General features: G+C 37.3%; 1 protein-coding gene across 1 annotated transcript; it reads left to right on the forward strand.

The window, feature by feature from the left end:
- The first annotated feature begins 5,307 nt into the window (after positions 1-5,307).
- Positions 5,308-23,038, forward strand: LOC149070542 (uncharacterized). The gene is made up of 6 exons (XM_089249164.1): positions 5,308-5,610; positions 8,598-8,676; positions 14,870-14,914; positions 15,029-15,205; positions 19,657-19,848; positions 21,396-23,038. Exons 1-6 carry the CDS (start codon positions 5,602-5,604, stop codon positions 22,790-22,792), a joined length of 1,899 nt encoding a protein of 632 aa, XP_089105290.1. The 5' UTR covers positions 5,308-5,601; the 3' UTR covers positions 22,793-23,038.
- The last annotated feature ends 1,119 nt before the right edge of the window (positions 23,039-24,157 follow it).

The following is a 24,157-nucleotide window of genomic DNA, read 5'->3' on the forward strand; positions in this document are numbered from 1 at the left end:
ACGCAATAAACTAAAATCCCAGAATGAATCAACCTGAATCCTAGCCTGCCCTCAGCTAGATTTCAGTGAGCTTCCTTCTGACTGTAGGGGTAATCTCAACGTCATGTGGTCCCCCGGGAGAAATGGTGTTTTGCGGCCGTATACTTAGCTGGAAGTAAGAGCTCTTCCTGTAAGTATTTAACATACTTACTCGAGAAGATCACACTATCCGCATGCCAACTTGTAGGCTTCCTATGGGCATGAAGCCCACGTGGTCATGCCCGGAAGGACATGGCCACTTCCTTGAAATTGTTCTCTGAACAGCTCTGCTGGATTCTGAACTAGACATAATATGACAGCAACCTTCACGGTGGTAGACGCGCATCTTACCACTATGCCACTCGGGCGCAGCCTTAGACACCTGTCGGGGCTCCCCCATTTCAATTAATTTTCAGCTTTGGCCCCTTAGAATATACCAGACTACAGGCGGGGGTGGCCCCAAGATGAGAAACACCGCAATACGTGATAGCAATTGCCTGTTTAGATGTGTTCTATAAAATTTTCCCCTATGACTTCTGAATCACCCTTTAAATCAGTGTTTCTCAAATGCGCGTCGCGGCTCCTAGGGACATCGCGACGGGTTCTTTTATATGAGGAAAATATCTGTCAAACTATTCTGGGAAGCCGCAGTTGATTCACAAATTGGCCAAGGAAGCCGCGGTTGATAAAAGTTTGAGAACCACTGCTTTAAATGTTCCGCATTACAAGTGACGGAATGATATAACAGCGAATTTTCCTTAAATTTTAATCTTTTAAAGTAATTAAATAAATTTTCTGTGGCGAGAAACGTACGTTTTTGGCTTCGAAAAAAATTAATTCATGGCAAGACAGCCGTCTTAATTGGAATTTATAGAGATGAAAATCGTTTCTTACCTTTGAATTCCGGTCTTGAAATTCATTTCAATGAAAAGTATTCATCACTCAATGAATAATAGGTCTGGTGGCCGGCAATTACGGTTGTTGATCAATTGGTCGCACAACAGAGGATAGAAATAACTGCTTGTTGAAGATGTTCGATTATAATTAGATCAGAAATCTTGAGAGAGAAAGATCAGAAATCAGAGTTTTGAGAAAATGCTTTTTTTTTCTTGTCCATGGTAAATGTGGGTATTGTTTTAATGCATATATACTCATGACCCGGGGGGGGGGGGCAAATGTCCCTCTTGGAATCATCTGATGTGGTCCGTTATTCCAAACCTAGTTTTGTAAAAATGAACTAAGCGGGCACATTTTCAGATTGCTATAGGAAGTCTTGCCATATTTAGAGGTCACTTGAGTGACGTATGGCACGGTTTCAGATCACTCTAGCGGCTCAAGGCATATTTTCACATGACTTAAGTGACCCACGGCTAATTCCCAGATCGCTTAAAAGACCAGCGGTACAGTTCCAGAGCATCTGAACTTCCTGCCACACATTTACAGATCACTAAAGTGATCCGCGGCATATTTACAGATTACTTGAATGATCCGCGGCACATTTACAGATGAATTAAGTGGCACGCGGCACAGCTACAGAGAAATTTAACTGCCTGCGACACATTTCCAGATCACTTAAGTGATCCGAGGCTCATTTATGGATGACTTCACTGGCCATTCAGTGAAGGTACTTCACTGAATTCTTTCAGGGTACTTGAGCTTTCTGCGACACATTTACAGTTCACTTGAATGATCCGCTGCACATTTACAGATCACCAAGTTACCCAAAGCAAAGTTCCAGATCAATTGAGTTGTCTACGACACATTTCCGGCAATTACGGTTGTTGATCGATTGGTCGCACAACAGATAATAGAAATAGCTGCTTGTTGAAGATATTCGATTCACTGCACAACACATTGATTTGAGATGCCAGGTTTTTTTTTTAACTTACTTTATGTGTATTTCATGTGCTGAAAATGAATTCAATTTCGCCCATCAGCTCTTGTTTGTGAGACATGAAAATAACGATAACACATTAAATTATGCTTAGGGTATAGGCTTTATAAATTAACCCTTAACTGGCGTTCCCTCTCCCCCCCCCCCCGCATTCTTCATCTTGCCACCCCTTGAGAAAGAAATGCATCTGGCCATCTTGTTTTCAGTACCTTTCAAGCTAGTTGTTCAAGTGTTTGACAAATTTATGATGCTTTTCTACTTTTTCTTCTCTCTATATCATTGATCGAGTTTTTCTTGGGGTCAAAATGACTCCACCACACCACTTGCGTATAAGTCCTCTTTTGTCCGGAGTGTTCAGATCGAAATGGCGTATCAGAAGAGCGCCAATTTTCTCGATAACGGTTTCAAATTAATGGTGAAACATCGGATAACCAAGGTGAGGTTGAGGATAGTATTGTTAGAGTGAATTGTACGTAAGATCTGTGTGATCAACATTTCATAGTATTGTTTACAAGTACTGTATTTCCGACTTGGAACACGACTAATATTGGTGCTTGTAAAAATATAGTAAATATTAATTTAATTTGTAAAGTTTTTATTTTCTGGGTATATTTTAATTATATCTGTTCATTTTTTAAATCACAAAAATTGCGTTCAAAAAATTAAATGTATAATTTAAATTATGTAAAATTTCAAAAGTCACGTATCCCTCCATTTTTTCCGAATGTGTGTCTTGAAGAAAGAAAATTTTGGAAAAATAATTAAATAAATTTGAAAAATTATTAGCTGAGAGAGAGGATTCACCGACAGATGAATGAAGTCATATAAAAATTCATTGCTTTTATGAAGATTCTTTTTGTTGATTTTTAAAATGCATTAATACATGCTTTGGTCAAAATGACCCCACGACGCCAGTTACACGCAGAATTTTCACAACGCCAGTTGAGGGTTAAAAAGAAATTGCTTAAATAATTTTTATCATTTCAACTGATTGAAAGAAAACACAGCAACACTCCTGTAAATGTAAATAGCTTAATTGAAAAACAGAAACCAAAACAATGAGATAAAAATAAAAGGAAAAGTTATTCTTTTTTCAACTCCGACAGGTTCCTTTGTTTGAAATTCTTGAGTGAACTTTGTTTACACGGGGTCTCTTTGCAGATTCCAACAATAATATTCCATGATATGAGTATTCCATCTGCCCTGATATCGGTCATCCATTGTTTTTATGTGCTGGTGAACTCACCTTGTTCCTCACTAGTATTGCCTAGATTTTCGGAAAAACGGTCTAAGTGGTTGTGCAAGTAACGAACCTTTATACTCACATTACAACCAAGGTCTCTAAAGTTTTTGAGCTTGCTGTTAACTAATTGTGGTTGCCAAGAAATTTTTTGACAACACGGACAAGTGAGATCCACGCGTTTCATTCATAGAATCTACGAAATGAGGATCATTTGTGAGCTGTTTGATTTGAGGATCATCAAAAATTCCAGCTTTTTCCTATACTTAGATGGCGGTACATGACGAAAGACGTCACTCTCCCTTGTTAATACGACAGATATGAAAAACTGGCTGAGTGAGGAGATATCGATATTTCAGGAGAGGAAAATTCATCTCTGCTCTCACGGGGAGTCATTGGTAATAATGTAAGAGAGAATTGTCTTTCCTTTAGCCTTACCTTTTCATCTTTCCTCCCTTCGCTACTGTTTGACGATTAAAAAAATATATAGTACAACATACGTAGGGAAAGGGTGGCTGTGAGTGAGAGAGAGCGATAAAATGGAAACCGGATCTCATTTCATTTTTTTTTTTCTATTTCCATCGTGTAAACAACGACACCAGTCTTTGAGATTTATTCTTGCCAGTTCAACTTCAACGCCGTGCAACTTTATCGTCTAAAACCCGTTCATAAAGGGGTTAAGGATGGGTAATGTATCAAATGCACAGCGTTACTAGTGAATCTGGAAAGCATCTCACACAATTCTATACACTGCAGTATAACTCTTACAGCCAAGGTGTCATCTTCAAAAAATTATGAAAACAAAAACTCAAGTATATTCAGCTCACCCAGAAATACATAAAAATAAAGAAATTAGCGACGGAAGGCAATTATTAAAGCCGCAAAAAATTTTTAAAAATGAAACAGTCGGGAACTCATCGCCTCTCATGCTTCTTGGCGATTATCTGTGAAAAAAACGTTCTTTTCACTTTCTTCCCTCCAGTTTCTCTGTTCTAGGAACTAGTTATACAAATACAAATACAACGCCACAACAGGCAAATTGCCCAACGAGGTGGCTGACTTAAGAACATCATGGATCCCCGAGCCATTTTTTGGAGGCAGTACCTACTACTGCTATACCACACATGCACCCCGCCCACACCCCCTCCCCCCGCGGAACCCCCAACGAATCGGTACATGCGGGAATGTGCGTGTACGTGTAGTGAAACCTGATGTGAAGTTTTTGTTTCTCTGTATGCTTGTTATGTGTAGTGCTGCCATCTGCCACCAGTTTTTCTAACTATGAGTGAAGTGTTATGATTGAATGATTTATCGTTGTAGGACTGTTGCTCTCTGTGGCGAGACTTTTTAACGGTGAGATCGGCTCGCATTTGCGCCTTGAAGTTGGGAACCACAGAAAACCAACTTCAGCCGACCACTTAGTATTACTTCTTTGCCTGTGCTGTAGCTGATCGTGTGAAAAATGTAAATATTAATTCCTTCGGATTTCTTTTATATTTTTTGTGCATATATAAATGAGCAGAATCGGAGGTAATTTTTTCAAAACTTTTTGAAAACGTCACTTTGGGCAACACTTTCTATAGCAGAAACACACCGCGCGAAGCTCATGACTTCACTAAAGTCGTCCATTTCACCTATTGTCATTGGATGTACTGCAAAAAAAAAAGGGGTAAAGATTTCGCGTACGTCGGCCTGCAGGTGCAATGGACGACTTGAGTGACGTCAAAGCTTCGCGCGAAGGCTTTTCTGCTATAGAAGGTGTTGCATTGGGGGCCCTTTCCTTGTTAGTGGAGCGCTTAATATCAAATAATTATCTTTTTTTAAATTTCAATCGTCTTCCAATGTTTTTAGCCATTTTTAAAAGTGTTTTATCGTTGCAGTGAGATTTCATTGCGTATAGTCATTTGTATTTAATGTGTTGATGATAACGATAAAGATTAATGGAGTACTAATCACTGTTTACTAAAAGAAAGGCTGTATTGTAAATGACGAGACTAGAGAAATCACTAAATATATTAGAAAAAAAGAAACTATAATAGATGGTACGGAAAAGCTTTCTTTCCCCCCCCCCCCAGTTTTTCCGCACCGGCACCAGCAATAGAGCATTCTCATTGGAAGGTAAAAGTGACTTATTCCATTGAACGAACTGGTTTCTACGCCAGACTGGAAGAACCTCCTCTCAGGTAAATGCCTGTAATGAAAGTGAGAGGATGAGAGAGTGTGAAAGAGGGGCATTAGCACATACACACACAAAAGGACTGACTATAAGAGAAATGATCTAAAAGAAAAAGACACGAGACTTCGAACTTGACAGTGAAAGTGCCCTTCTTACCTAAAAGCAGGAATTTATATTAAAAGGCCGTGAACTTCGAGGGGCAGTGGTCGGTTTCTTGGAAATTCGATTGCATATGTGTGCGTGTATTATATCCTAAAATACCTCCTATACTACATGGTGAAGGTAAGTTCATATAAAAATTCTCAATTGAAAAGTGTTATTGGGTCTCTAGGTTTACGTGAAATTCCTATATACAATAATTAGAATGACAGAGAATTTCTCGGTGTGATTTATTTAATCCTTTAAACGGCATTGACGAGATATCTCGCCTCCTTAAGGGGTCCCATACTTTTTAACAGGGTGAAAGCTACTTTAGTTGAAATATCACTAAAAATATTAATTAACCATTGATTTATTTCTAATTTTTTACACATATTTTCGATCTTTTATGCTACCCAAATTTTCAAAAAAAAAAAAAAAAAATGCGTTAAAAGCATCTTGCGCTTATGATAACAAAGCATGACATCAATGTAATTGAACAGAAATTGATTCAAAATATATAAAGAAAGCTAATATTTCATGAAATGAAGAGAAAGATTGAGATTTCATTGTATTCTCTGAAAAATTAAATTATAAATATAATTTTTTTTGAATTTTTGAATTTAAAATGAAATTAACTCATGGGCTCACTCGCGGGGGCTCAGGTGCAGAGGTGGGGGCCTCATGATAATGAGATCTCATAAATACTTTCGAGATTAAGCATGCAAATGTGTAAGCAATTACTTCCAGTCAGTTAGGGGGCCTCATAACAATCAATTGACCCGATGGCCCAGGATGCTCTTAAGACGGCACTGATGAGACTTCCTAAAAGCTACTTATTTTAGCATTGACAAGCCTAGATAATTTGTAAAGTTGATTTCTCAATGGAACACTTTTCTCTATACCCTAAAATTGAACCTGCTGAAAATCGGAAGAAAACCTACTTCATTAAAACAAGACATTTTCAACATAATTACAGCACCTACAGCTGCCTCGGCTGCGACGCCACTGGCCCATGGGGTCCATGGAAATGAGATCTGGTTAAAAATTTCATGAATAGAAAGCATATTCTTAGGCAGTCATTTCTACTCTGGGTAAGGGGGCCTCAGAAAAATTATTTCGCTCACGACCTATGATGATCTATGTACACCCCCCTCCCAATGGACGTGATTGCTATTGACGTGACGGGCCTTGTCCGGACGGGCCAAGTATGTTAAGACGGATCTGGTTATATGGGCGCTTCTAAAAGTATTCACATTGATTCCCCACCATATTTCATTTAAACGCTTCAGTTCTTCGCATCTGAATTTTTCTACAGCTGTCTGTGGCCACCTCAACTATCTACCTTAGCTCCATTTCCACCTAATTAACCCGTGCCCCCCCCCCTTAAAATATCTAAGGACTACAAGAAAGCCATCATTCATAGGCGTACGCAGAATTTTCTCAAGGAGGGGTCAATTTTTTTTTCTCGGGGGGTTTTACTTTTTTTCCTGCAAAATCACACTATAATCTCGGATTGGGGGGTTAGAACTCCAAAACCCCTCACTGCGTACGCATTCATATGGTCCCAGGTTAGAATCGCAGCGATAACTAACAAAACATTCGTGACCCAAGCCGTTGGGGCTTGTTTTCCTGAGGGCTACCTTCAAATTCAAGTGGAGCTTTAGACAATGTTCATCAGCAGTGATTTTACCATAAGTATTTCTCATATATAGGATCAAAGATATCATTTCTGGTTGCAACTCGAATAATTATTGAGTTATAATAGGTTCTCCTATTGATTTTCCACTCGTCATAGAAATTGATTAACTTACATGACATTTGTGTTCATGTTATATACAAAGTGAACGTGACCTGTTCTGCCAAACGAAAGGGGATAATAGACGATAATAGTCCAAGTGAAACATGAAGCACTCTACCAACCCTGTTCTATCTCGAACCGTTTTCAAGTTATGGTGGATAATCGATTATGGGAAAACAATGCGTCAAATCTGAAAAATCCCAAATTTGGGAAGTTTCTGAGACTTAGTTAGTCTTATAGTACGTGAGTTTCCTCAGATAAACTAAGCACATATTTAGAAAGAGCAGAAAATATCCTATAAGTTGACTAATTTCATCGAAATATCTGAATTCAATGGCGAGCCACAAATGATGACTTTTTGCGAAGTTGAAAGTCGAATTTTTGCCAAAATTTTTAATCGCCAATTCCGCAAATACCCTTCTAGCTACAATCGGTCAACTTTACCAAAAACTTGTCCATTCCACCAGCTTTCGAAAGAGCCTACAACAAAACTACAGGTGTTCTGGTTCAGGAGAAATTTGGTCTTTTGTTCGCAATACATCACTGTAATCAGCGTTACAGCTATCTGTCGAAGTAGATATTCAACGAAAATTCTCGGAATTACAGATTTTGGTGACAATTTGATTTTGCAGAAAAAATCATAAGGTGATACTGCCTCTATCCACAGAATATCTGTATTTAATGGGGAGCTACAAGAGCACTGAGAAATTGGTAGTGGAAAATCGAATTATCGCCAAAAACCTGCTAAAATTACTTCGACGAACTCAGATTTGAGTGACGTAGACTTATTGCAAACAAAAGACTAAATTTCTCCTGAACCAAATCACCGATATAGTTTGTTGTATTCGCTTTCGAAAGCTGGCACAATGGACAAGTTTTTGATAAATTTGATCGATTGTAGCTAAAAGGATGTTTGTGGAATATGCGATTAAAAATTTGGTGACAATTCTATTTTGAATTTCACCAATCGCGAGCGCTTATAGCTCGCCATTGAATGTAAACATTTTGGTGAAATTGGTGCCACCTTATAAGATTTTGCCTGTTTTTTCCAAATGTGCGCTTAGTTTGCGTGTAAGTCTTCAGAAAGTTCACAAATTTGGGGTTTTTTCAGACTTGACGCATTTATTTTCCATAATCGAATATACCCTATAACTCGAAAACGGTTCGAAATAAGACAGGGTTGGTAGGGTGTTTCTTGTTCCACTTGGAGTCATCTATTCCCCCCCCCCCTTTTGGCAGAACATGTTACGTTCAACCTGTTAGAAGAGAGCATAATAATTTCATTTAAATAAATTATTTTTTAAAAAATGCCAAATTTGTTTATTTTTAGATGGATTCATCTCTACGGATTTGCTTGGTGGTTTTCATCGCCGTCACATCGAATTTCTTAATATCTTCAGTTACAGCTCGTAAGTCAGTATTTACTGTTAATTTTTAATCCTATTCCACGAGACCGCATGATACTGTCATATTCAGTTATAACGATCTCGTTTATAATAACATCTTGGTTATAACGCCAACAATTGGTGGTCTGGGCTGATCCCCGTAGAGAATAATGTTAATGAATCTTTCTTATACGTCGATGAAAATGCCATGAACTCGAATATAACGACGTTTTATATCTTGTCGTTTTATGGTGTTTTTGGTACGTAGCAGTGGAAAAAAGGGATTTATACGAAATTTGAGGCTCCCACGTGCTTAATTAACATGACTCGTATACGAAACCTTACTGTATTTTCCCCTTTCTGACTTTTTCTCATCACAAAAACATCCCGTTTTCCTCTTTTTTTTTTTTTTTTAATGAAATTTACTTTTATAATTATTAATCTTTACTAGTATCAGAGACTAAATAATCAGTGGCAAATAATCATCTCACGGAGATGATTGTTTCGCTCGGTAATTTTTTCCTCGCGAAATAAATTTTAAATCACTATATAATTTAAAGTACTGTATTTCTCGCCAAGTGTTATTCATTAACCATATTTGACTATTTCTCTGACAATTGGCGATATTTTTGGGGCGAATTGGTCGTACCTCGTATTTATGACCCAATTTTCCGTTTTCTCTCGATCAAATATAGTCACTCTAATTATAGTGAAATAACAGCTTCTTGCATAGCATTATTTTGGTATCATCTGATTACATTTTTCGTCGAAAAAAGGTTTTTCGTTAAAAAATATCTTGAAAACTGCAACTTCAGTTGCAATGACAAAAATTCACAGAATCTTGTGAATAAAGTCGCAATAATCGATTTTGACAGTAGTTTTTTATTTTTGTTTTTTTTCTGCAATTTAAATCAACGGTGGTAGGCTTGTATCACTTGGGGAAGTCCCATTATTAATTTGGCCTTCACCGTTTGAAAAACCCCGACGTTCTATCCTTCAAGATTTGCCAAGAATGGGGAATTTGCCAAGAGTCCATAGAATGGTATCAAATCGTGCAGAGAAAGACGGGCCCCGTATTGATACAAGGACAAGTCCATTCACTTGGGAAACATATTTTCACATTCTTTCACCATCTCAGAGGCATCTGGGAGACAGAAGACAGTGAATTTCTCGTAAATGTCGTCCGTCTTTTTCTTATCTCGTGACGCCCCAAAAATTATTGGACAGCAAAAAAACTCTCCCCATATTTCCGTGCAGCTTCGGGCTAAATAAAAAAACTCGACTACCTGGAGCAAATGAATGTATATGCAACTACAATAAAGATGTTATGAAGAAGAAAGAGAGAGAGAGCGAGAGAGTGAGAGTTCAAGAAGATGTCGTTCAACCGCCTTGATGGGTCATCATACCCTCCGAGGAGGATCCGCCGTTTTGCCTCTTGATGTCCTTGAAGTCTTGTGTAAGGAAAAAAACAAGCAACTGAAGTTGATCCTGGTGGTACTGGACCTCTTCTTAACACATCAACCGACAGACCCCTAGTCAGGCCTCGTCCAGTGACCTCTCTTTCTTAGTCATCTAATGGCTTCGATGGTCGCCTTCGATGTTTCTCTTTCTCTCTAAATTTCTCCTCCCTAATTTCTTCCTTAAAAATGTCACTTGTTTCGATCGGTTGTAATTTATGATGAAGGCATAGTCATTGGTTTATATGTACAGTAGGGTGACTCTTATTTTTCAAATTTTTAAAAGTTTAGCTCCTACCCCTCTATCTTGTTTCAATCATCAAGAAAACGATCTGTGCAAAGTTTTATATCAATCGGACAACTGCTAGGGAAACCTCAAACACCTTGAAGTTGGAACATAGTAAGCAATGTTAATTTCTTATGCGCAATTGTTAATTTCGTACACACACTGCACCCATAAACGGTATACTCTTCATTATCTCGACAAATTTTATTTATTATTAGAGAAATTTATGAGGATACATCCAGGCAACCCCAGAAATTGTTTAAAAACATTCCAAATTCCATTTCCTCAAAAAATTTTGTAAAAAAAATACTCAAATGCTACTAAATCCTCTTTTAGGAAAAAATAATGTTCATTCGTTCACATTATGTTTTGATTCTATAAAAATTATTGCTGTAAATAAAAATGTGTTTCTCTTAAAGAAGTTGTTTGCGTTATTAGAAAAAAAACGCAATACTTCTGAAATATTTCATGTAATTTCAGGTATTTTTGAATTGAAACAAAATTTTTGAGAAATTCGGTTTAGAACGTTTTTAAACAATTGCTGGGGTTGCCTGGATGTGTCCTCATAAATTTTCTAAGAAGAAATAATGGTCGATATAGGGAAGAGTACCGTTGTTGAGCTTAATTACTCATTTGCGTATAGGGAATTAATGTATTATCACCAGGGACGTTTAACGCCACACGGGCGTTCTTCTTCCAACTCCTGCAAACGATTTTCTGAAGAAAGAGATCGTCCGTTATACGTGGCCAAGGTCATCATCTTATGGCAGCATGGTCCAACCCAGAGATTCTTAGCACCCTCTGTCTTCATGTCTTGCTGCCGTGCCTTAGTTTATAGACAGAGTTCATACTTCGTTTTAGATGGTTTTCGGCAGTAATCCTCCACGCTGTCCAGTGCGGGTTGGAGGAAGCCCATCCGCGTCCGTGCACTACTTGTTAAAACATTACTACTAACAGGCTGCTCCAGGAGAAGGTGCGGATTGGATTTCAAGCTTCTGCTCCTAGTCGATTCCTTCAAGTCCACATAATGAAGCAATTGAAGGGTCTTCTCCTAGTTAACAAGTAAAGGTTATTCAACAGCCCATATATATATATATATATTTAAGATTATATCAATATCTCCCATATAATCTTTTTTATTTTTGCAAATTATTCTCGTAATTTGATGATCTATCTCACTATAACTTTGACTGTGAAAGCTTTGCTTTTAGACATTCCCCCTCCCAGAAAAAATAAAGAAATGTTCTGTTAATGGACCGTCACAAACTCAGAGGGTTGTTAGTAGGCATCAAGGGAACAAAAATTTCAATGGAACATGGTGTCGCTCGTGAGAGGGTGAAAATCGCGAAAAACGCATGCAGGCTCTGAGTCTACTAAAGTCAAAAATGAAATAACAGCAAATAATCGTATACCAATTTGTGGAAACTCCGTTATTATTCAGTTACTTCCAACAAATTTTGAAATTACAGCTCACAATATCGCGTATATATTTTTATGACTTTCAGCTGGAACTTTCATATAAGTTGCACTATATAATTGGCATTCCAATTTTGAAAAATAAAATTTATATTTCTGTGCGCAATTAATAATCATTTACTAAAAATACCCATATGTCATTGAATAATAACTTACCACATTTTCAATTTCTATACAGATGTCTCATGTATATATAGTTTCTGTGAATATCGTAAAAATTAGTCGAAAACTCGGCATGTGTTATAGGCAAAAATCATGGTATGGAAATTAGAAATTTTCATTAAAAAAACATTTATAATTCGTGAATATACGTGCTATTCTCACGAAAATGCACAGAATTATCGCACAAAGTTAGTACAATTTTTTTAGGGTTACAAGTCATTTGCAGTTATTTTTGATACAGGGTTGATCAAAAACTCTTTTTTTCATATTTAAGTTTTTGTCGGTTCAACTAAATGCACTCGTGATTAAATTTTCACTGGAAATGGAGAGTACCAATATGGGGTATATATTACCGAAATTTCAGAACGATTCATTCGGTATTTTTCTAGAAATTCAAGAAAATGTCTAAACTCCAAAAAGAACACAAACTTTGGTAAACATAATATACATAAATTCCTAAGGTTGGTATTCACCGACATGCTTTGACCTCTTTACGATCACGGGTGTATTATCAAGTTCAAACACCACTGGAATAAATCCAAACAAGTTCTCTGTGTTTTCTTTCCTCTCCGTTCACCATCGCGCAGCTTTTTAGTAATCCTATCACTGTAAGAGTTGATCTCTCCCCTCCCCTCTTTTCTATATTCCTGTTAATCATTTTTTTCCGCACATACATAATGTATCTTTCTACTATACATGTAAGAGCGAAAGAGAACACGTTGGGTGTGGGTGAAAACTAAGAGGGTAGGACTCTAAAAAAAACACTCTCTTATCTACCTTATTTATTATACTTTTTACTTCTATATTTTTTCTTTCCCCTCTTCTTTCTTCTTCTAACGTGTGGTTGGTTAGGTTAGCACAGTGTTTCCCAAAGTGGGCGATCGAATGATCCGGGGGTGATAGAAGCCATGGGTATAACACGGGATCCTATGGGTTTGCTTGAGTTGGGGAGGGGACGATGGAAAAAAGTTTAGAAAAAATGGGTTAGCGCAGGGTTACAAGATTTATCGCCGATTCGTCAAACAGAGATAATGAAAATTTCTTGCCAAACGCTTGTACGTGAAGTGATTAAGCTATAGTCACAATTTTTGAATCGAAAATTGGTTAAAATCGTGTTTGGTGGACAAACGAATTGGTCAAAAACTGGAATTTAACCAATCCGTGTTGATCTGCTATCCGCGAATTGCTATAGTTTAAACCAGTGTTTCTCAAGGTGGGCAATATTGCTCCCTGGTGGGCAATGGAAAATTCCAGGGGGGTGATAAAAGCTACGAGTATAACATGGGATCCTATGGGCTTGCGTGAGGTGGGGGCGATGAGAGACAAAATTCTCCGAAGAAGGGGCGTTGGAACAAAAAGTTTGGGAAACTGTGGTTTAAACCATGTCGGTGAACACCACCCTAAAATATAAAAATGAAATAATAAATACATTTTTTTGTTGTCGTTATAAAATAAATTTTTGTTTGACAGTCGGCCCTGCTTAAACGGATATCAACGATTCCGCCACATAATATCCGATTAAGCGGAGAATAATTACATTGCACTTTCATACCGTAGTATAGATTTTATATTGGAAAAAATATACTGTATAGCTATAGATAGATACAATATTATTGTAAGATATATCATATTATCCGAACAAAATATATCAGAGCAGAATGTGAATTAAATATCAAATTTTAAGTTTAAAAAATATTCATAATAACATACCAATGTCAGCGCCATAGGCAACTAGAATATTTGGTGTTATATATATATTGTGGACGAAATGAATTCGAAAACCAAATCAGCCCAATGCTGAGAGAGAAAGTCAACAGAAATGAAACTTTAAATTGATATTATAATTATCGTATTATATGTTTTAATATTTTCAGAGGTATCCAAAATAATTTTATCGATTTCCTCGGTTTTTTGCATAATCATATTTTGATGAGTTTGATTGATTCATTTTTGCCTTTTCAACATAAAACCATTGCAATAGAAATTAGTGAAAATTAGATTTTCTGATCAAGCTTCCGTTTTTTCACAAATCTTCTTCAATTTCATCCACATTTTTTGTAATGCTTGATATCCTAGCTTGAGAAATTTCATGCTTTTTGGCAATTTAAGTATGAGTTTTTGTTTCATTATTGTTATTATTATTATTATTGCACTCAAAACTTTCAATCTGTTTCACTAATAGAAATATATATTCTTTCTTTTCGCGTAATTTTTTCTAATTTTAAGACATTGCATGAATCCATGGTGTTTGCACATTTTTGATATTTTCCTTTATTTAAAAAGTCAGCGCCATCTATGAGCTAAACAAAGAACATAAATAAAATAAAATTATTAAGTGTACTGAAGATAAAACTCTGACATCACAAGCAACGAATTCTAGATTATTCCTAAATATTTTACTCTCTCAATTCCTGAATTCCTTCATTCCATATACTATGTACATAGTGGTTGATATGTATTTACAGCTGTCGTGTGAATTGCAGTATTCGATTAAGCGGGGAAAAGAGAAATTATTACATTAATGGAAAACTTAACATTGTCTCTATGGGAGAAATTTTAGTCCCAGAGGATTTTATCAGTATAAGCGTGATATCCCTCACCCGATTAAGCTAGACCGACTGTATGTAGAAAATTCAAGAATACAAATTCTTATGCTCCGGTACCGAATGTGGAATCCGAAATGTGGTTGAAATGGAAAAAATCACAATTTTCAGTTTCGAGGAAATTTTTTTTACAAATTCCGAAACAATGTTTTGTGGCAATTAGTAATTTTTAATTTCAATTCAATTTAAATTGCCAGACTGTGTATTATTATCAGTAATATTATCTTTTGCAGGCTCATTGCAAAAGAGAGCGGCGTTCTACATCGCTAATGAGACCGGTGAGTTGATAACTATGAGTAATACACTTAATGCCGGAACGGTGCGATTCCGTTTTGAGATTCGGATTTCTTTACTGAGTTATTATTTTACTAATTGTTTATTTTTATTATTAGCATGCGTCGTTGACAATATTGTGTATTACAATGGCGACCCAATACCGACGGACGATCCGTGTGAATCGTGCAAGTGCAGACCTCCCGGTTTCGCATGCGTACTACGAGAATGCGAAGTGAAGCCCGGCTGCAGAGCGGTGCGCAGAGCTGGACATTGCTGTCCCGAATACATATGTGGTGAGTGCTTACTATGAGGAAAAAACAGAGACACAGTCGATTACACTTATAACATACACCGGGGATATAACATACGATTTTTATAATCTTCGATTTTTTGCCCATTCACTTCCATGCATTTTTGCTTCTCCTATTACAGAGTGCCCCACAATCGAGTGATGGTTTTCAGAATGGGATTGCAAGAAAACGGTCACAGATATTGCAGTCATTGGTGCGGAATATAAATGTGCAAAGTCAGGAATTTCCGATACGTCATTCATGTTGCAAGGGGTTGTGTAGTTATTAAAATAAAAAAAGTGAACTTTTTCTATCGACACCCTATGAACAAAAACCCAATTAAAAAGTTGTTGCCATGTCTCCCCTGATGCCAATAGACCATTTTCACGTTTCTAAGTGAGTATTCGCTGGAGATAGTAGAATTCAAAACCGGAGGGAAGTTGGGAAAGAACAGCGAAAACCCAACGGAAAACGCTTCTTACCCAGCTTTTCTCTGATTTTGAATTCAGATATAACTGTGAATATTGATAGCACTTGGAAATGTGCAAACTTTTTGTTAGCATCAGGAGAAACAGGGCAACAACTTTCTAATTGGGTTTTTGGGCACGGAATGTCCATATAAAAGTTAATTTTGCTATTTTAATAACTATAAAACCCCTTGCAACATGAATGACAGCTGAAATTCCTGACTTCGCACATTTCCGCAAGAATGACTTTAATATCTGCCACCGTTTTCTCGCTATCCCATTTTGAAACCAGTCGATTGTGGGGCACTATTTACACACCCTGCTTAAAACATACACTGTGAATATAACATACCAAAAACACTCTCTTTACCTAGAAAATGACTCGGATATAACATTCTGCAAAGGAAAACCTGGAAAAATGAAGTCAAAATATGACTTATTTATGCAACATTGTATTCGGCATATGTCCTTACGTATTCTTTCACAGAAAGCTGTGGGAATTTCTTTAATAACGGAAAATATGGTCGGAAAAATTCACATTTGCTACTGATAGATGACTCTATAATGAATAAGGGGTGAACAGGCACACCTTCCCACCGCTCCTCTGGATCCAGAATAGATAACTTCTAAGAGCCAGAAATACAACTGAAAATAATGGTCTTCAGACATTTTACTGGCCCTCGTTTTCAGAAAAAGGCCGAGAAACACTGCTCTAAGCTAAAGTATCAGAAGGGAAAATTAAAAGAACAAAAAAGATATGAAAAAATCAACGTAAATCTTAATTCGGGTCTGAACCTAGATAAAAAAATGCATCGTTTCAACAAACTGCTGTTTATTTATTTCGATACATTGACACAAATATGTACTGAAGTCGTAAGGAAAAAAAAACCAACACTGGGGAGGAAAAAACAAAAGAAAACGTTATTTGTCGAAGACGGTGTTTAATAAATACTACATAACACGACCTTTCAGTGAAGCGTGTGCGTCCGACATGCTAGAATTGCTTTCCCACCATTGAAATACGATGAATTAATTTGATGTGCGTCACAAAAAAAAAACGCTGCAATTGTTTTTTTTAGTTGCTGTTGTCATTTTAGTCAGTTCAGCAGCCATTGTTGCTCATTTTTCCGGAACAATAAATAAATCTACGAGATAAGCACGTCTCTCTCTCGGTTTTTCACGGTTATAAAATTTGTCGAGACGTAACATATTATAACGGGAGGGGGGGGGGAAATTAATGCTAGTACACCAAAACTTGCCTAAGTTGAACACTTACGGTTCCATTAAAATTTGTCCAAGATATAGAGGTGCAGTGTTGCGGACATTCTGGGTGAAAGGATTGCGGTTTGTTCCATTCAAAACCATCCAATGTAGGGAGGCGCCTGGGATACAAAGGTGTCCAAACTGACAGGTTCTACTATACAATCGACCATCGCTTTACTCGATTAATTGGTTCCGCAAAATAGTACCGTTAGACGAAATCGCGGAAAGTGAGTTGAATTTAACATGGAAAAGGATAAGAGGCTGGTTTGTTCAGAAGAACTAAAAAAATTTAACTCAAAAGCGAAGGAAATTTTTTAGGGAATTAATTATTAATTAAAACTTATGAATAAATCTCGTGAATTTACGAAATGTAAATGAGTTAAATAACTACATTTTAATAACATAACTACGGCCACGTCAAGCCTTTTTCTAAAGCTTCATGCAATCCACAGTAGTACCATTTTCTGCTACATTAATTAACCAGCCCAGGAAAACATTTTCCCTTCCAAGAAATTACTTCAATATCTCGCTTTTTTCCAAAGTGTCCTTTAGAAACTAAGTTTCCAAAGTTTTGATTCCAATGCTAATTTTCCGCAACAGACTTTTTTTGTTAGTTTTACCACTACCGGTCCCCGGTGTTAGCTCAAGCATTCTCCGATACTTTGTCCCCCTTTTTTTTTTGACAGAGTAACCCGTTTTTCGGGGAGTTACCCCAGCACTACTTATTTTTATCTACACATTTTAGCAAAAAAACAATGATAATTCAACAAAAGTATTTTATACATGCAGTCTCAATTGGGATGATATTGGCTTTAAAATTTGGTGCTCTCCTAAAGTAAAACACGAATTGGATTCCTCGCACAAACGAAAGTTTGACAACAAAAAAAAAACGTTGTATTTAACAAACTTATGAAAGCAGCACTGCTGCAACCTAGCGGTGAATAGTACAACTAGCAGCGGAATCACCTGTTACTATCGAACCTGAAGCAATTAGCGTTTCATTCGTACGCAATTAGCGTACACGTTTCAATCTTTTTTTTTTTCATTTTGGGCCAAAATAGCCAGCGGTCCAGAAAAACATCATGATAGATTTCGATATTTCTAATCGAAGAATCAATCAAACCATATACGCTAAACCCATAGCCCGCGAGCGGCTGAAGTTGGTTTTCTGTGGTTCCCAACTTCAAGGCGCAAATGCGAGCCGTTCTCCCAGTAAAAAAGCTTCGCCACAGAGAACAACAGGCCTACTTCAATCATTACACTTCACTCGTAGTTAGAAAAATTGATGGCAGATGGCAACACTGTACATAACAAACATTACACAGAAATAAGCTTCAAAGATTCACGTTAGATTCACTGGACGTACATTTCAAAATGTACTAATTCGTTAGAAGTTCCGCAGAGGAATATCGACGAGGTGCATGTATGGTTTAGTAGCCCGCGAGCCAAATGTGGACCCCGGAGTCATCTGATGTGGCTCCCAACAAATAATCAAACCACTCAAGTGGCCCGCGAAAGGTTATCAAAACGCTTACATAGCCCGTGGCAAATTTCCGGATTACTTTAGTGGCTCGCGGTACATTTCCATATCACTTAAGCGATCCCAAACACATTTAAATCACTTGTAACGTATGTACACTCCCACTGTACACTCCCAGTTTACTTAAGTGGCTCACGGTATATTTACAGATCACTTGAGTCGCTGGCGACACATTTCTAGATCACTCGAGTAGCCGGAAACAATGCTTCCAGATCAGTTGAGTGACTCGGGCAGCACATTTATAGAGTCATCCAGATTTTCGATCAACAGAAACGTATGTAACTGACTGAACAAAGCGGAAAATTCCAATGAAAAAGACAAGAATTGACTTTTTTCATTAATTCATCACAAATCTAAGTTCAAATAATTTTAGTGAGTTCTCACATAACAATAAATTATCTACTTAATACTGTCAAAATTTACTTTTTTTGGTTATCAGAAAACTAATGAAATTTTTAAATATACTGTTCATTAGTTGTTCTTCCTAGAACAGTGGTTCCCAAATACTTTTTAGTCGTGGAAAGCCCTGAAAATTTTGGTGTCTGCCATGGACCCCTATTTATAGCAGCAGAAACTATAGCCATCTATTAGCGAGAATGTAATAGAGGACATTCTATATCCAGTACTACTACTTCACCACATACCAACTCCGGCCACATCACTACACTACGATTTACTGCCGTTATAGAGTTGGGTTGTTATTGAAGGTGCCATCTCTCAGCGGTCGCCTCAAGCTAGTCAAGGGATAAATCTTATCTAAATTATTTTCCCGGTTCGAATCTGGCACCTGGCAGCAAACTTCACGGTGGCGTCTAATCGCCACGCCACTCGGGCAATTTCTACCCAGTAAATGTGTTGTAATATTAATGCCATCTAGTAGATTGGAAAAGAACTAACAACGTTTCATGCTCTTATCCAGAAATGTCACCGCGGGTAAAAATTTTGTGTCGTAACTCATAACAACATTACTACTGCAATCTACCAACATTGTAGCTGTGTCTTTGCGCATTAATTTTTAATTATAACTCCCCTTTTTAAGTAATTTGTTCAAGTAATTTTGTTTAAAGTTAGCAATAAGTTATTTTAGTTCTGTGACGAAGCTGTAATCTTCCAATAAATAAACTGTGGCTCCTAGGGAGTCCAGGCTCTCAACGGCGTTAATTAACGTTCGTTTTCATTTTCAGGGTGCGAGCATGATGGGAGAATGTACAGGGACGGTGACGAGATCAGAGACGCCCAAAATCCTTGCTATACATGTTACTGCCAGGGAAGTGCCATCGCCTGCTCTTTCACGGATTGCTTCTTCAGGGTCGATTGCACTCCAGAATATATCCAAGGCGAATGTTGCCCCGTCTACAACCACTGCCCAACCATAGGTAAGGGGAAAAAAAAACACAATTGAAAAATATTTCAATCTACTTCCACCTATTTTATGCACATATTGAGCAGGGTGCATAGCAAACAGGGGATATGGTATTTTACTGGCGAACCGTTGCTCCTAGAGGCATATTTCTAATTAGAAAACAGTTTTCAAACAACGTGTAGAGTACTCAGATGTGTCATTCATGTTTCGAGGGATTGGGTAGTTATTAAAATGGAAATTAAATTTTTACACAGGCCTCGTGTGCCTCAAAACCCAGTTAGAAAGTTGTTGCCCTGTCTATCCTGATCCCCCACCGCCGCCACAGTGGTGGTCGGCTGAAGTTGGTTTTCTGTGGTTCCCAACTTTGGTAATTCACATGCTTACACGTGGTCTAGTTAACTTTTTTGGCCATTGAATGACGATGACCCTGAATCATGCCTTTTCTCATAGGACTTTGGCCAGTCATCTCCAGCCACATCGCGAACTGACTGGCCAAAGTCCGGTAATTGGATGTTGGCTGGTTCATTTTTAATAGAAATTACTAACGGACGTATATAAAAACTTATAAATATACATATATATAATTATTTAGCTTGAATTTGCGTTAATGTTGGTTAAGAAACTTTTACAACTATTAAAAAATTTATTTTTTAAATCAATTAAAATTACTAATCACAGGAGTAATCACACGAAAATCCACACTTATAACTACTACTAGCGTTACTCAACACTTTTTGCTACAGGTTTTATTCATCAGTTGATGGCAACACAAATTCAACCAGTCTACCACACGATATCTTCAAGGATAAGTGCTGTAATTTTTAAGTAAAACAGAATACGTATATATACTTGATGTCAAAATATGAAAGCTATATATGATTTGTCTAAGGAAGAGATAGAAGAAAAAATACAGTACGATAATCACGCGGAACGTAATATACGTGATGCGTTCGTTGCTACGTATTACGTGCGGACGTATTTACATTTTCACGTGTTTTGTTGTACGACTAAGATTTGAGCACGATGGCAATTTGTATGGGGCCAAAAGACTCGAATATACTTTATCATAAATTAAAAGGACACCAATGACCAGAGCCATAACTTGGATTTTTTGTCAGAAAGGGCATCACCCCCTTCCCAATGCTAAAAGTCACTAGTTTCACAACACGAATAGTTTTTTTTTGCTTTTTTTAATTTCCATTTAAATTATCGTATTTTTAACGTGTATAAGGAACACCCGCATTTTTTATGCTTAAAATTTGGAAAAAAGTTGAAGGAAAATATGTCGATAATATTATCCATGTATAAGAGACCCCCCCCCCCCCCCATATTTTTGGGACCCAATTTTTTGGCATAAAGAGGTTCCTATCACGTTAAAAAATACGGTGAATTTTTCTCTCCATAAACTCTGCCACCACCTCAAAAAAAGTTGCCGTCCAAATTCATACACCGTTCGATACCCTCTACTAACATTTATTTAACTAATGATCTCAAACAATTTACATGCATAATTTATGCTTAATATATTTACACATGAGCGTGTCATCTTTATTATTTCAGGTACTGTACAAAACCGAACATTTAGCCAGGATCAGAGCAAGACGTCGGGAGCAACGATATTTACTACTCCTGAAGCACCGAAGGAAATCTCAACGGAGACACCCAGCACTAGTAAAGATGTCATTTCTACGGTGCCCGTCGAAGAACCGAATGAAATTACGCAAGACGAAAAAGATGGCGGTGAAGAGGAAATCCAAGAACCGAAAGATTCTACGATTCCTCCGAAACCTGAGGAAGTGACTACCAACCAGGGTGAAGATGGAATAACCGATGCCATAAAATCAACCGTTAGCCCAAGCCTGCTATACGGTCCTGAAGATGATACCAAAGATGAAACTTCCATCGAGGAGGACAGCTCAGAGGAAAAAGTCGAACACATCGTTTCGGGCTCGATCAACACTGAAGCCTGTCTAGACGAACACGATTTTCACACTGAGAAACCCACAGATGAAACTCCAAGAGACGAAGTTACACATTACAGTGAAGGTATCACTGACGATGACAAAGACGAATCATCGCCTTCTACAATCCAAGACACCACCACGAAAGTTCCCGATGAGAAAGGTAGCGAAGAAAAGCATCACGAAGAATCGACATCATCTTCTCCACTTTTCAAGAACAACGATGAAGCTCTAGAAACTGAAAAAACTAAATCAGACAAAGATGAGATTGGCGTGACTGATTCAGAAACAACTACGACCCCAGTTCCAGAACAGCCAAAAGTAACGCCATTGCCGATACTATTCCACAATGCTGAGCCCGCAGCAATAGAAAATATTGACGAAAAGAAATCTATGGAACTTTTAGACGGGAGCATTGAAAATACAAAAGACATTCCATCAACGGAGAATCATTCGGAAGCAACAACGGAGGAACAGCAGCAGGAATCGTCCCCACCCCAAGAAGATAATAATGATGACCAATCTGAAAAGTTCGAGGAACAAGAATCATCCAATTTACTGAATAGTAACACTGAATTGAACAAAACCTATTATGACGATGATGACGAAGACAAACGTGTGCCATCGGAGAAGCCCGAAATACTTACAACTGTAGTGGAAGACCTAAAAGGCACACCAGATGATGCAGTCGACGAAGAAAGCCCGCGAGTGGGTAAACTTAACGAACCGCCGATCACAACCATGAAATCAAAGCTCACAACAGAAACCGAAACGATAACAACAAAAGAGGCAGTTATTTCAACAACGGTGAAAGTACCAGAATTCACCGAAAAAGCTCCAGTGTATAGTGATGTGGAAATTAAATTACTAAAACAAACGAGCACCGAATCATCGATGACCACAGAAAAACTCCAGCCCACGACTCTAGAAATTATTGAATCAACGACAAGCAAAGGAGAAACGACGACTGAAATCATCGAAAAAACTACGGTCTAGTAACTGAAAAAATCGGCGAGAATACAGATACAATTTGGCAATCAAATTGGTCGCAGTGAAATATCGTTAGGGATTATATTTGAAATGGGGCAAACACACAAAATGTGGATGATGGGCGGGGTGAGGCATGATCAGGAAAAGGGACGTTATGTTATATCTTTTCTCTTTTTTTTGTTTCTTCAACATTCACTGAAAATTTCGGTGAAATATTTCAGATTCAAAAATGGACACAATTATACGAATAAATTCAAATATTAGTAAATATTATAATCAGTTAAGCACTTCAATTTCCAAGCAAACAAGTTCTCAGAGCATTCAAAGATTCCTTTCCAAGGAATTTGTGAAACACTGATTAGGCCAGTGTTCTTCAACCTTCCTACAACTGCGGACCGGTGAAAGTACAGTACTCTCTCGATAATACGGCCAGTCCAGTAATCCGGAGTTTTTTTCTCAAGCCATAGAAGAAAACACGTCACTGCATGTCTGTGCACAAAAGTTTATACAGTGCACTCCGCTTAATGTGATCACATCGGGACTCGGGTGTTTTAGATAACAATAGCCGATTGATAACTATATCCGAGAGAAATTCAAGAGTAAATACAATGACCATTCCTCCAGTTTAATCGAACGAGACGTATGAAAATGGAACAACTCGGAACTAAACTTTTTCTTTTCCACACAACTGATTACAAAATGTTCAATCTGTCGTTTTCTTTTCCCATAAAAAAAATTCTCTAAATCAATATATTTTTACTTTAAGCTGAAATCCTTTGTTTATTATTATTCTTCAGCCATTATGAGGAGTTTGAATGGAACTATCTGATTGGTCATACGAATTATGACACAAATAAAAACAGATAAAGAGACAGTACAATATAAAAAATTAAACCTGAAATTATTTTGAAGGTATATGAATTGAGCGAAAAATGGACCAGCGGTTGAAGAACACTGGCTTTAGACAGCATATACATAGTGCACTTCATCCAGGGATTGTGAAAATATCAATAAATAAGATGGTATTTTTTTCTAAATAATTCTGTTTCACTATCTCATTCTTGATGGTACCATTTTTAAAATACAAGCAAATCCTGTTACAATGGACTTCAAAGGACTGAAAATTCACTTGGCTACATCCTATCTGAATTATCTTTCTCCGCTATGGGAGAACAAGACCAAAAGTTTTGTTCATTATAAACCAGTTTGCTGTAAATTTTTAGATACAATTAAACTGTAGTTTTTATTCAGTAGTTTTTGATATTCAAACAGCTTAATGAAGCAGAAGACTTCATGACTGAAACAAAATTTTGAGTTTGCATGTTCACTGATATTTCACTTATCGTGTTCCAATATTTGATACTTGAATAT

The sequence above is a fragment of the Pholcus phalangioides genome, unplaced genomic scaffold (genome assembly GCF_987345545.1).
Source record: "Pholcus phalangioides strain wild (caught in Gottingen) unplaced genomic scaffold, Ppha-v1.0 ptg000021l_1, whole genome shotgun sequence".
In the NCBI taxonomy this organism is placed as follows: domain Eukaryota; kingdom Metazoa; phylum Arthropoda; class Arachnida; order Araneae; family Pholcidae; genus Pholcus; species Pholcus phalangioides.